The sequence below is a fragment of the Microtus pennsylvanicus genome, chromosome 18, assembly GCF_037038515.1.
Source record: "Microtus pennsylvanicus isolate mMicPen1 chromosome 18, mMicPen1.hap1, whole genome shotgun sequence".
Lineage (NCBI taxonomy): Eukaryota > Metazoa > Chordata > Mammalia > Rodentia > Cricetidae > Microtus > Microtus pennsylvanicus.
The window spans coordinates 323,155-336,489 of record NC_134596.1 but is presented as its reverse complement, the minus strand read 5'-3'; the positions used below and the strand labels follow the sequence as shown (position 1 = coordinate 336,489).

The 13,335-nt window shown below is 43.6% G+C and overlaps 1 protein-coding gene across 5 annotated transcripts in view; it reads left to right on the top strand.

Annotated features, from left to right (window-relative positions):
- Tubgcp5 (tubulin gamma complex component 5) overlaps window positions 1-12,745 on the top strand; it is a 47,775-nt gene extending 35,030 nt beyond the window's left edge. For 2 of the 5 annotated variants that reach the window (XM_075953168.1, XM_075953169.1), the window contains exons 16-23: window positions 384-566; window positions 4,238-4,322; window positions 4,406-4,526; window positions 5,640-5,818; window positions 6,840-6,965; window positions 7,848-7,936; window positions 11,200-11,300; window positions 12,150-12,745. In XM_075953168.1, the coding sequence (XP_075809283.1) occupies window positions 384-566; window positions 4,238-4,322; window positions 4,406-4,526; window positions 5,640-5,818; window positions 6,840-6,965; window positions 7,848-7,936; window positions 11,200-11,300; window positions 12,150-12,196 (931 nt within the window). In that variant the 3' untranslated portion in view covers window positions 12,197-12,745. Of the gene's footprint in view, window positions 1-383; window positions 567-4,237; window positions 4,323-4,405; window positions 4,527-5,639; window positions 5,819-6,839; window positions 6,966-7,024; window positions 7,128-7,847; window positions 7,937-11,199; window positions 11,301-12,149 lie in introns of those variants that run through there. The other 3 variants (XM_075953170.1, XR_012908348.1, XM_075953171.1) reach the window with 3 other exon arrangements.
- The last annotated feature ends 590 nt before the right edge of the window (window positions 12,746-13,335 follow it).

The window sequence follows — 13,335 nt, the reverse complement described above, 5'->3', positions numbered from 1 at the left end:
AGGATATATTTGGCTTACACTTAGAATTCATCATTGAGGGGGCTGGAGAGATGGCTCAGCGGTTAAGAGCCCTGGTTGCTTTTCCAGAGACCCTGAGTTCAGTTCCCAGTAACCACACAGTGGCTCACAACCATGTGTAATAGCATGTGATGCTGTTTTCTGTTGTTCACGTGCACATGCAGAGTGCTCACACATGAAATATACATAAGATAACAACAACAGTTCATCCCTCTGGGAAGGAAGTCAAGGCAGAAACCTGGAGTCAGGAACTTCTGAAGCAAAGACCGCAGAAGAACACTTCTTATAGGCTTGCTCACTTTGCTTTCTTATAACCACTCAGGCAGAGATATACGTGTGTGCTCTTCCTTGTCTTTCTTTTCAAGGTTGGTGGAATATTTGCAGGCCATGAGGAATTTTTTCTTGATGGAAGGTGGAGATACCATGTATGATTTCTATACTTCAATTTTCGATAAAATAAGAGAAAAGGAAACCTGGCAGAATGTGTCTCTTCTGAATGTCCAGCTCCAGGAAGCGGTAGGACAGCGCTATCCTGAAGATAGTTTACGGTAACTATGGGGCACCTCTCACTTTAAGAAGTATAAAGTGAACCATTTGCCAAGAAATCAGCTAAATTACCAGTGACCAAAATACCTTACAGAAGCAAGTCCAGGGTAGTTTATTTCAGATCACAGATTGAAAGACTTGTGTGTTTCATGGCAGGGAGGATGTAGCTAAGCAGAGCGATTTTTGTCCTGGACAAAGGAATATAATAATACCATAGTGGGGAGGATAGGAAACAGCACCAAGGATAACATACTCCTTAGGACATGTCAGTGAACTGCTTGTTCCTGCTGAGCCCACCTCCTAGCTTTCCAGACTCTCCCAAATTAGCTTCCCACACATATGGAAGACTTCACTACGTGTATTTTATCTTCACTTTAACCCTACAGATTACTTTGCAGATTAGAAACTCAAAGCTGAGCCAAGCAGAGATGGCACAAGCCTTTAATTACAGGCAAAGGCAGGCAGAACTCTGAGTTCAAGGCCAGCCTGGTCTATAGAGCTAGTTCCAGGATAATCAGGGCTGCCCAGAGGAACCCTGTCTCCAAAAAAAAAAAAAAAAAAAAAAAAAAGGAAGGAAAGAAAGAAAAGAAAAGAAAAACCAAAAAAAGCTGGGAATTCCTGTGGTACCAGGTTCTTGAGATCTGAGACGAGATCATTTGAGCCTGGGAATCTGAGGCCAGCCTTTATCTCCAAACAAAACAGAGAAGAGGCTAAGGGGGTGGTTCAGTGGGTAAAGGACTTGCTGCAGAAGCCTGAGGAGCACCCACATGAAATAGCCATATGGGCATGATGTTCCAGCTGTAATCCCAGCGCTTGGGAGGTGTCAGGTGGTGGGGAGAGAATCTTTAAGGCAAGCTGGCTGTCAAGGTCAGGGTCAGTGAGAGCCTTGCCTCACTGGAGTAAAAAGTGATTAGCCTCTGACCTATATACATAGACACACACAAATACACAGACACATTGCACACATGGTACATATATGCCCCTCTCACTCCCCAAAAATGGAAGAAGGGAAGGGGTGAGTTAAATTGGCAGCTGAGGGGGCTGGAAAGATCGCTCAGAGGTTAAGGACACTGGCTGCACTTATAAAGGTCCTGAGTTCAATTCCCGGCAAGCACATGGTGACTCACAACCATCTCAACCATCTGTAATGAGATCTGGTGCCCTCTGCAGGGACATATGCAGGCATAACACTGTATACTTAATAAATAAATCTTTAAAAAAATGGCAGCTGATATGGACTGCTCAGTGAGAGGGTGAGTGGGTGGAGAGTTGCCTGCCGACTTGTTGGGGATGGTGGCCTCTACTTTCCTATTGCTAGCCTTCACCAACCCTCCCTCCTTGAAGACATCCATAGCCTCTCTGGCAGACCTCCACCACAAGGGACTTGACCCTCAGAATGGTAGCCATTACTCACAGAGGCCTCACAGCATATGGAGAAAGCTTTGCACTGTCTGACTTCACCTTCGCAGCCTAACCATGTTCAGCCTTACACTGCATCTCACACTGCAGGGGTGTGCAAATGTGTGCTGCTATTCCTCACTCCTAGGCCTTCTTCCATGGTGTGCTCTCCCTCTCATGGCCTAGCAGTCAGTCTGTTTACTCACTAGCGAACCTTGTGTTTTCTGTGCCATGCAAGTAGCTCTGCTGACCTCAGATTCCATCATCTGCATAGTAAGCACTTAAGTGAATGTTGATGGAGCAAACCACTGAAAACTACAGTAGTTTCCTCAAGTTCCCGTGCTGTGGAATACATTGGCTGTCATTCACACACTGCCTTTGCCTCTTCCCTGGCTTTCCTATTTTAAATCATCCATGACCTGCATCAGGGTTATCATCTGCTAGTATCTCAGTAACAGTAGCGAGATTGATCGCTACAGGACCTGGAAATCACATGAGGAAAGAACACCTTCTTGACTGGCACGTGGATATTTTTGTTCTGTGTTGCTTTCTCTCTTGGGAAAGCAGTGTTCAAACCCATCCAGGTGCGCAGGTAGAGCAGTGCACAGCAGTGTTCACACCCGTCCAGGTGCGCAGGTAGAGCAGTGCACAGCAGTGTTCACACCCGTCCAGGTGCACAGGTAGAGCAGTTCACAGCAGTGTTCACACCCGTCCAGGTGCGCAGGTAGAGCAGTGCACAGCAGTGTTCACACCCGTCCAGGTGCGCAGGTAGAGCAGTATACAGCAGTGTTCACACCCGTCCAGGTGCGCAGGTAGAGCAGTGCACAACAGTGTTCACACCTGTCCAGGTGCGCAGGTAGAACAGTGCACAACAGTGTTCACACCTGTCCAGGTGCGCAGGTAGAGCAGTATACAGCAGTGTTCACACCCATCCAGGTGCGCAGGTAGAGCAGTGCACAGCAGTGTTCACACCCGTCCAGGTGCGCAGGTAGAGCAGTGCACAGCAGTGTTCACACCCATCCAGGTGCGCAGGTAGAGCAGTGCACAGCAGTGTTCACACCCGTCCAGGTGCGCAGGTAGAGCAGTGCACAGCAGTGTTCACACCCGTCCAGGTGCGCAGGTAGAGCAGTGCACAACAGTGTTCACACCTGTCCAGGTGCGCAGGTAGAACAGTGCACAACAGTGTTCACACCTGTCCAGGTGCGCAGGTAGAGCAGTATACAGCAGTGTTCACACCCATCCATGTGCGCAGGTAGAGCAGTATACAGCAGTGTTCACACCCGTCCAGGTGCGCAGGTACAGCAGTGCACAGCAGTGTTCACACCCATCCAGGTGTGCAGGTAGAGCAGTATACAGCAGTGTTCACACCCATCCAGGTGTGCAGGTAGAGCAGTGCACAGCAGTGTTCACCCGTCCCAGTGTGCAGGTAGAGCAGTGCTAGTACCTGAGCAAATACAGACCCCATCGTGCATGACTCATGGAGACTTACCAAGGAGCCAGTGTTCTAGTCCTTCTGCCAGCACCTGAACTTAAGGCTCAGTCTTTTTAGCCTGACTTTGAGGAGAATTAAGCTCCCAGTCTATCCCCAAGCTGTTTTTAATTCTAATTAAGTGGCTAACATTGTCAAGTATCTTTTTTTATAACAAAACCCATTATTTTAAAACTAATTGGATGTTGGTGCACACATACCTATAATCTTGCAAGACACAGGTTGGGAGTCATGGGGATCTCAAGGCAGCCTACAATTCAGTCAGAGACTGTCTTGGAAACGAGACAGGGTAACACAAACATTTGGGAGGCTGAGGCAGGGAGGTCTTTGCATTCAAGGTTGGGTACATACCAGGACCTTGTCTCCGAAAACAAAATTGCTGGGTGAAGCAGCTCATATTTGTAATTCTAATGTTCCGGAGGCTGAGGCAGGAGGATGGCCATACACTTGAGGTAAACATGAGCTTTACAAGGAGACACTGTCTCAAAAAGTGGGCGCAGAGATAAGGGGGACCAAAAACAACTGCCATTCATTTCTAAAACCAAACTCTAGTTCTGAGGTGCTGGAAAATGTAAGTTTGTCTGCATATTTATATTGAATGGAAGTTCTAGGGGGATTGGTTATTGTGTGGAACTATTATTGTCAGGACCTCAGTCACAGTACCCATGTGTTGTACCCCTGAGGGATACTCCCTGCCCATGAATCCACGAAAAGTGTTAGAACATCTTATATGAACTTTATATGAATTTTATTATCACAAACTAAATCTGAAACTTCTTCATTTAGTTTATCTATATCGTTTGAAAATGTTGATACAGCTAAGAAGAAACTACCCGTTCATATCTTAGATGGTCTTACCCTGAGCTACAAGGTAAGCACTAATTATTTTTTATAAAAATTGGTTTTTTATTGAGACTAAGTTGTGCATGTAAAATTTTATTTTTGTTTTTGTAGGTCCCATGGCCTGTGGACATTGTTATAAGTGTGGAATGTCAAAAAATTTATAATCAGGTCTTCCTTCTCCTATTGCAAATAAAATGGGCAAAATACAGCCTGGATGTTCTACTGTTTGGTGGTAAGATTTGATTTCAATAAACTAACTAACTCTAATTTGATTTTGGTCCTGGAAAATTTTGTATAGGCTTTCATCTTTTCTATATGTGAACAAATACCAGCCTGGCACAGGAGTATGGCAGCAGGTTTACCAAGCCTACTACAGGAATGAAGTGCGGGGATGGAGGGGAGCTCACCAGTGGAGCGCTTGCTGCTCTTCCAGAGGACCTGTCTCAAACAGCCTGCAGCTACTTCTGACACCAGTGCATACACACAAACACATAGAGCATTTATTCACTGCTGTGAAGAGCGTAGGGCCCCTTTGTTCCATCCAGCCTGGCTAACTTACACCCGAAATAATCACATAGAAATTGTATTAATTAAATTACTGCTTGGCCCTTAAGCTCCAGCTTCTTATTGGCTAACTCTCGCATCTTGATTCAACCCATTTCTGATAATCTGTATGTCACCACGAGGTCATGGCTTACCGGGAAAGATTCAGCATGTCTGACCTGGCAGCTTCATGGTGGCTTGGCTCAATCTGCTGCTTTCTTCCTCCCTGAATACAGTACTGTCTTCTCCGCCTAAGTTCTGCCCTATCAGGCCAAGCAGTTCTTTATTGGTTAACCAATGAAAGCAACAAATACGGAAGGACCTCCTACACCAATTCACTCATACAATATCTGCTCCTGCATACACAAAAATAATAAAGTGTCAGGAACTCATAGGATTTATCTTGAATGTAATAACTTATTAGGAATTGACATCCACAAAGTTCTGTAAGGGTCTGACAGGGAATTTGCATCTCAACAGTGATAGCAAGGATTTAATTATCATTTATCTGCCCTCCCTTTGTCTACTCAGTGTTTGGATTAGCAGATGTGTGCCATCATAGCTGGTTTATTCGGTGCTGGGAAGTGAACCCAGAGCCTCAGCATGCTAGGCAAGCACTCGACCAACCGAGCCGCAGCTACAGCATCTTGAAATTTGGTATTTTATCTTCCCAAGGCACAAATGTGCCCTTTAGGTTCCCACCCTGCTGATACTGCATTGCTCATCTCTTCATGTAAGGGTTCGTATGGCGGCTTTCCCTTAATTCTTTTTCTGCCCATTTTCTTCTTTCAATATTTTGTAGACCTGGCTAATACTGCTGAAAGATCTCAAGCAAAAGAAGGCTCTCCACGTGAACAAGATACACTCTCCCAGTTTGGAGCACCGAAAGGGTCACTGAGGCAGCAGATCCATCGCATGTTTCTTTTACGTGTGAAGCTCATGCACTTTGTGAATAGCCTGCACAACTACATCATGACCAGGGTTGGTGTCTGTCCATCTCCTCGGTTCTTTTGTCCCATGTAGGCAGTAGTTCAAAGAAAACACTGATCATGTCTTTCTAACTACAGAAGAACCATTAGAACACTTAGAGATTGAAAAAAATGAAAGCTAGATGTAATTTCATCATAAAATAGCATGGCAGTGGATAGTAATATATTTTTCAATAAATGTTTTCGTTGTTTGAGAATTTCATACAATGTATTTGGTCATATGTATCTCAGTCCCTCCCTTGAACTACTCCCAGATCTACTTCCTTACCCACAGCTTTGTGTCCTGTTTAGTTTTACTTAACACGTAAACTCCACTTGGTGCTGTCCATGCATTCCTGGTTGGCGGCACCATCCATGGACAGCATGTTTGGCCTATTACAAGCCAAACTCCTAAAAATCTTGACTCTCCCTCCCCCAAAAGCCATGAGCTGTGCACAGCTGCTCAGATATGGGAACTCATGACTCCCTTCCTACTCTGCTAGAATGCAGACGGGCTTGATCGTCTGTCAGCCCCACAGCTGCTACGAGCCCCTACAGTCAGCAGTCCTATCCTGTCTGTCAGACTCTGTTTGCTCTGCCCTCTCATCACCTGGCTTTTAACTGTCTCCTTATTTCCTCCTGCACTGAGAGAGAAGAGGCTGACAGGAAGGGCAGGTAGCTCATTGGTAGAGTACTTGCTAAAAAAGCATTGATGATTGAGTTTGAACCCTCAGTACGTACATAAAAAGTGCTGTGGCTTAGCAGTGATGGCGCACACCTTTAACCCCACCACTTGGGATGCAGAGGCAAGCAGATCTCTGTGTTTCAGGCCAGCCTGGTCTACAGAGTGAGTACCAGGACTATACAGAGAAACCCTGTCTCAAAAAAGCAAAAACAAAAAACTTCCAGGTGTGGTTACACACACCTAAGGAAGGAGGCAGAAACAAGAGAATCCTGGGGCTTGCTAGCCATGCAGTCAGGACACACGGACAAACGGGTAAGTGCTAACTACGCTCTTGTCTGTCTCTTTCAAGATTCTCCACAGTACAGGGCTGGAGTTTCAGCATCAAGTTGAGGAAGCCAAGGATTTAGATCAGTTGATTAAAATTCACTACAGGTATTTGTCAACCATCCATGATCGGTGTCTGCTGAGAGAAAAGGTATGTGATGAAGGAAGGTCATTGGTAATAAACAAACTGCCTTACCCCCATTTTGATAGGCCATCCCTTAAGTGGGTGGAGTAAGCAGAACAGAATGCTGGGAGGAAGAGGAAGTGAGCTCAGACTGGATCGCTCTCCTCTCTGGGGCAGATGCCTCAGAAAGAGGCCATGTTCCCCTCTCCCAGGCAGACACGATGAAGCAAGCCGCCAGGTCAGACATGCTGAATCTTTCCCAGTAAGACTGATGCTACACAGATTATTAGAGATGGGTTGATCGGGATATGAGAATTAGCCTGTAAGGGCTAGAGTTAATGGGCCAAGCAGTGTTTAAAAGAATACAGTTTGTGTGTTGTTATTTTGGGGTATAAGCTAGCAGGCGGCCGGGGTGCTGGGGACGCAGCTCCGCCGCTCCTATTACAACAGGTGTGTAGCAGTGGGGCAAAGGGCCATATCTTCCTGCTGTGGGATTTTGAATTCTAAAACTGCTGTCCTGTGCGGTCATCTCATGGCAAAGGACGGGGTTACAGATGTGTGCCCACTACCAGCAGTAACATTAAAGAAAACATAACTGTACAGAACTGAAAACTTGAGTCTGCAGTTAGGCAGTGGGTGTGCACTAATGCATTATGAATATGTAGAACTGATAGTTTTACAACCACTGGGACTTTTGTCTCACGGCCTCTGATGAATATAAATGGCTTTCAGGAGTGAAAGCTCGTGTGCCATCCTGGAATGCAGGTTGACATCCCATGTACCTTTCTATACATAAAAGACAGTCATTGTGATGTGCTTTTTCTGTGATGTAAGTTAGGAGAAAATACCGGTGTCATTGTCCAAACGTAGTCACCAAGCCCATATTGTGTCTCAAACATTGATCTTCAGGTCAGCTTCGTGAAAGAAGCCATCATGAAAGTGCTGAACTTGGCGCTCATGTTCGCAGAAGGCTGGCAGGCAGGCCTAGGAGCTTGGCGGTAAGTGTGTGCTATGTGACGACCCATATTGTGACCATTTCAGCAGGCAGGCCTAGGAGCTTGGCAGTAAGTATGCGCTGTGTGATGACCTGTATTGTGACCATGTCAGCACCCTACTGACAGGCTTCATTTGAAGAGTCCACACCCAGTCCTGGTAATGGTTCACATACTATTGTAACTAAGAATTCAAGTTTTTAATTTGAAGAATGGAAGTATAGTTCATTGGCTTGCCTACCATGCATAAGGCCTGAAATTGAATCCTATGTGAAACCAATAATAGAATTTATTTAGTTAAACTAGATAGCATAAGGTTAGTTTTCTTATAAGAAGCAAAACAGTTTTTTTTTTAAAAAATGAGGTATTTTAATTAAAATGAGGAAACAGTCTCAGATTGTAAGACTTGATTTTATTATAGATGCCTCCAAATGTATGGAGAAGTGTAAAGTCTGTGTGACTAACCACAGTAGTTTCTGAGGGTGACCAGTTCTGGGTCGTGATCCAACCCCTCACACTAGCTGAGACATTTTAAAGTGAGTTGTGAGTGTCGCGCCGGGTGCTGTCCAGACCTCCATGTCTGTAGGCTCTAAAAGGCAGTATGTGTTTATAGAGTGTTTTCACCTGTGTAATATAGAAAGGCAAATGGCTTAAAGTCAGTATACAGGAAGAGGCCAGGAGTCTTTCTTCCATTCTGGCAGGAATGTTTCACTGTGGGACTGCAGACATGGCTCAGTAGTTGGGGGGTCACTGACTGTTTTTCCAAAGGACCCAGGTTCAATTCCCAGTACCGGGACACCTGACACCCTCAAACTGATATACACGGAGACAAAACATCAATGCATATTGAAAAAAAATTTTTAATGTATCAAATGTGCTAAGTAAATACTGTGGTAAGGCTGAGGAAAACTTGTTGGCTCTTGGTAAGTGACTGACAAAGATAGTTGATGAGTTGTTGTATGGGAGACACACACACCTGCTCACCCCAGAAAGGGAATGCATGACAGACCAGTAATGGATGCACCCAAGTCCAACTTGGTGAACAGTTAGTACACACTGGGGATATTAACAGGGTTAATAACGGATGAAGGTTACTTAGAAAAGCCCACCAGGACATGGGTAATGCTTCATCAGAGCTTCCCTGGAGCTCCTGCAGGGTCTGCAGGCAGCTTGACAGAACCTCCGCTCACTTCTGTACAGGCGTAAATAAATGCAAGGCTGATAGTAAAGAATATATACAGCTTTAATGTTTAAATAAACTTAAAAGAACTGAGGTTCCCGCGCAGCCGTTTTCACAGGAGGCAGGAAAAAGGGAGGAGCCGTGCCCGATTTATTCATACGCATTCGCCTGCAGCAAACCCGCCCCCTAAAGGGGCTGGCTTAACCCTACATCTCCCCCATTTGTCTAAATAAGACAGAACTAAACCAAATATAACTATAAACAATAATGATAAATATAACAAACAATATTGAGAGCAAAAGTTTTGCTAGACATTCTATCTCAAGGAGTCTAAATAATGTAGAGAGTAACTTCAATTAAATAATCTTCAACTCCATCAAAGATCTGAGAAGGGAATAAATATTACTTAACAAAGGAGAGCTATCCAAAATGTGCAACAAATGACAGAGACAACTGACTACCTGGGCAATCACCCAAAGTCTCGTTTGCAATGTTGAGTATTGGAAACTGTTTCCTAAGAAGGGATGCAAGCTCACTCATTGAATATATATGCTGTGTGCAACTATAAGAACCTGAGTTTAGCCCCCAGAATCCCCATAAGAAGGGAGAATGTGCTTGTGTGCACTTGTAATCTTAGTGATGGAAGGGTAGAGACAGATCCCAGGGCATGCTGGCTGTCAGTTCAGGGATAGACCTCATCTCAAAAATCAAGGTTGCATGTACATACCACTAAAGTGGTTTAAAAATGAGTACATAAAGTTAGGAAAGGAAAGGGCTGGGAGAACAGGAAAGCTGGAGGTCGGAGGTGGAGGCAGGGCTAATCAAAACATATCATGTAGGAAATACTCAGACAGTTCTTTAAAAAATAAGACTGGGTGTTGGTGGCTCATTTCCTTAATCCCAGCACTCAGGAGGCAGAGACGGGCAGGCAAATCTCCGAATTTGAAGCCAGCCTGGTCTACAGAGACAGTTCCAGGATGGCCAGGGCTACACAATGGAACTCTGTCCTGGAGGGAAAAACAAAAATAACCAAACCAGACAGTGCTAAAGAATAACACCAGTGGTTAAACTTTGACTCCCACATCACATGAACACTTATCCCCATGTTCACCCACACAGGCAAATACAAGCACATAGACAAAACATTCCTAAAATATGATAGTTGTGTAACACTAAGCATAATTACTGCCCCTGAGTTTCACACTGAAAATAGTTAAAATGGAACATCTTATGTGCTACGTACTTTACCATTTTCTAAAGGTCTCTTAATTATTTCACATTTTAAGAGTTTTATATCCTAAGTGTATGCTTTACTTTATAAATAATATTTGTTTGTAAAAATACGTATTCAGAACTAAATAAAGGAAAAGGGAATATCTCTAGTCAAGGATTCAGAATTAAGTGCTAACCAGAAAATGGTTGATTTTTATATCTTAACTGAATCTTTCCTAGGGACTTATTTTTTTGAGGCATTGTCTCATATAGCCAAGGCTAGTTTCAGATTTGCTGTGTAACTGAGGGTGATCTTGAACTTTGGAAGGTTTATTTCTTTTACTTTATGTGTATGGGTGTCTGGTCTATATGCACGTCTGAGCACTGTCTCCATGCTGTGCCTGTGAGGGCAGAAGAGAGTCCTGCAATTACATGTGGGTGCTGAGAAGAGCCTGGGTCCTCTGTAAGAGCAGCTACTACTGCTCTTAACTGCTGAGCCCTCTCCAGCCTGCCTCTGCCTCTTGAGAGCTTGGGACTAGAGCGTACCACACCCAGTTTCATGTGGCTCAGGAGAGCACCCAGGGCATCAGACATGAGGCAAGTGACAGCCCCTAAGGACTTTTCATATTAAAGAAAGACAGGATGGAGTTCCAGAAGCCTGGGAGCTAAGGCATTAAGATTTTAAGTTCCTGTCAGTCCTAGCCAACATAATGAGACCTTATCTGTGAAAACTAATGCAAACTAATGTAGACTATGATGTTGCATATTTCATAATCTTTAGGTTTAGGATTATAGAAATTACTTCATTGATAATATATCCTGTCTATTACTAGTTTCACTGAATTTAATATAAATCAAAATTTCCTTTCTTCCTTAGGATGGAGTCTATAGAGAAAATGGAATCTGATTTTAAAAACTGCCACATGTTCCTCGTAACCATTTTAAATAAGGCTGTCTGTAGAGGATCCTTTCCCCATTGTGAGTACACCATCCTATGTAGTCACTGTGTCATGACCTTAGTGTAACTAAATCTGTGTGTCAGTAGCTGTTACTAGTCCCGTGGAGAGTTTGCATTTCTCCCATTTCAAAACTGGGAAGTACTAGGCCATGGTTTGAATTGGTGTTGCAGAACTGTGATGGGGTGGGTAAGTACCAGATGGCTGGCACTAACCTGAAGATCCTCATCGTTTGTGTGCCTTTTATTCCCGTGGGTTCCTAACATGGAAATGTAGGACTTGGAGAGTCAGTTTCTCACTCCTGACTGTCGTGCAAAGTCACTGTAAGATACAGACCCTTAGCAATTTCAGAACTTAAAAGACTGTCTTCTTGCAAAGAAGTGTGGATTTTACAGTTCAGAATCTAGGGTGTGAGGGAGCTGAGCGATTTCTGAGAATGGTTGAGGAGGCTTCAGGCTGTTGAGACAGACAAAGTGGTGTCTGCATCCACGCTCTCCCCTCTTTTTAGTAAAGACCGTATGTACTTTGAATCTCTTCTCCATTTGAGTGTACTCTGACCGCAATACACTACTAAACACAGCCAGATGTGAGCTGTGAACCGCCTGCTTAGGCGGTAACATTTATGCATTTGTTCATGTTCGCCCATAGATTAGAATACGATACTACATTAGGAGCTCTCCTGGGTTGTGCTGCTTCAGTGAAATGAGTCAACATTTAAAACTCTGAAGTGCCATTTATAATAACAAATGATGGTTCTAATTAAAACTATAAAAGATCTTTAAACACTTTAAGTTTTGAATTCACTGCCTTAATTAAACATTTAAACAAATTTAGAATTAATTTTTAACCTTTTTTCTTCTTCTTCCCACAGTGGAATCTCTAGCACTGTCCCTCATGGCCGGCATGGAGCAAAGTTAAATATCTCTAACGTAACAAGTACCTTAGACTTCATCATCGTCCATGTACATTTTCACCGTTTGCAGCTGAGAAATAAAAATATTTTTATTTTTATTTATTATCCTATCTAGACAAATGAATTATAGGGATTTTCTCTAGAGATTGTTTGCAAGTATGTAGAATTATGTATATAAGGTTTTGTATCTAATTGCACTATATATAGGTATTACATAAAAGTAGATTATTTTCTCATTTGTTTTATTTTTATTTTATATATAAAAGTATTTGCCTGCTTATACATATGTGCACCATGTGCATATGGGTGCCCAGAAGCAATGAGAGGGCAGCAGATTGCCATGCAAGCTTTACAGTTACCCGTCCCTAAAGGTGTCCTAGATTTGACTGTCCTTGAAGTATTTAAGCTTTTATGTGCACAGAAAGGTCCCAAAGGAAAATAACAACTAATATCAGTGTACAATCCCAATTTTACTATGGCCGTCTGTCATGTACCAATGTGTATAATATCTAACCATGTATATACTATGTCAAATAAAATTATGTCTACATTTAGTTTTCCACATTTTTCTTGTCTTGCTCAGTAGACACTGTATAGGGACAGATGAATAATGTAGACAAGATAAATTCAGTAAGGATATAGAACTGAACTCTAGCCAGCTAGGTCAAACTGACACTCCTCATCCACCCATAACTGAACCTTGTAGGGTTAAGCCAGCCCCTTTAGGGGGCGGGTTTGCCTCGGGCGAATGCATACGGATACATCGGGTGTGCGGGAGGCTGCTCGGCCCTTTCTTTCCTACCTCCTGTGCTACGCGGGAACCTCGGTTCTGTAAGTTTATTTAATCATTAAAGTTGTATATATTCTTTAATATCTGCCTGCATTTATTCACACCGATACAGAACCTAAGCTTATATAAGCTTATATAGTGATGGAAGAAGGTCATTGGCTAATAAAGAAACTGCCTTGGCCTGTTTGATAGGCCAGCCTTTAGGTGGGTGGAGTAAACAGAACAGAATGCTAGGAAGAAGGGAAGTGAGCTCAGACAGCATGCCTGCTCTTCTCCAGGGCAGATGCGATGAAGCTCTGACCCAGGATGGACGTAGGCTAGAATCTTCCGGTAAGCGCACCTCGTGGTGCTACA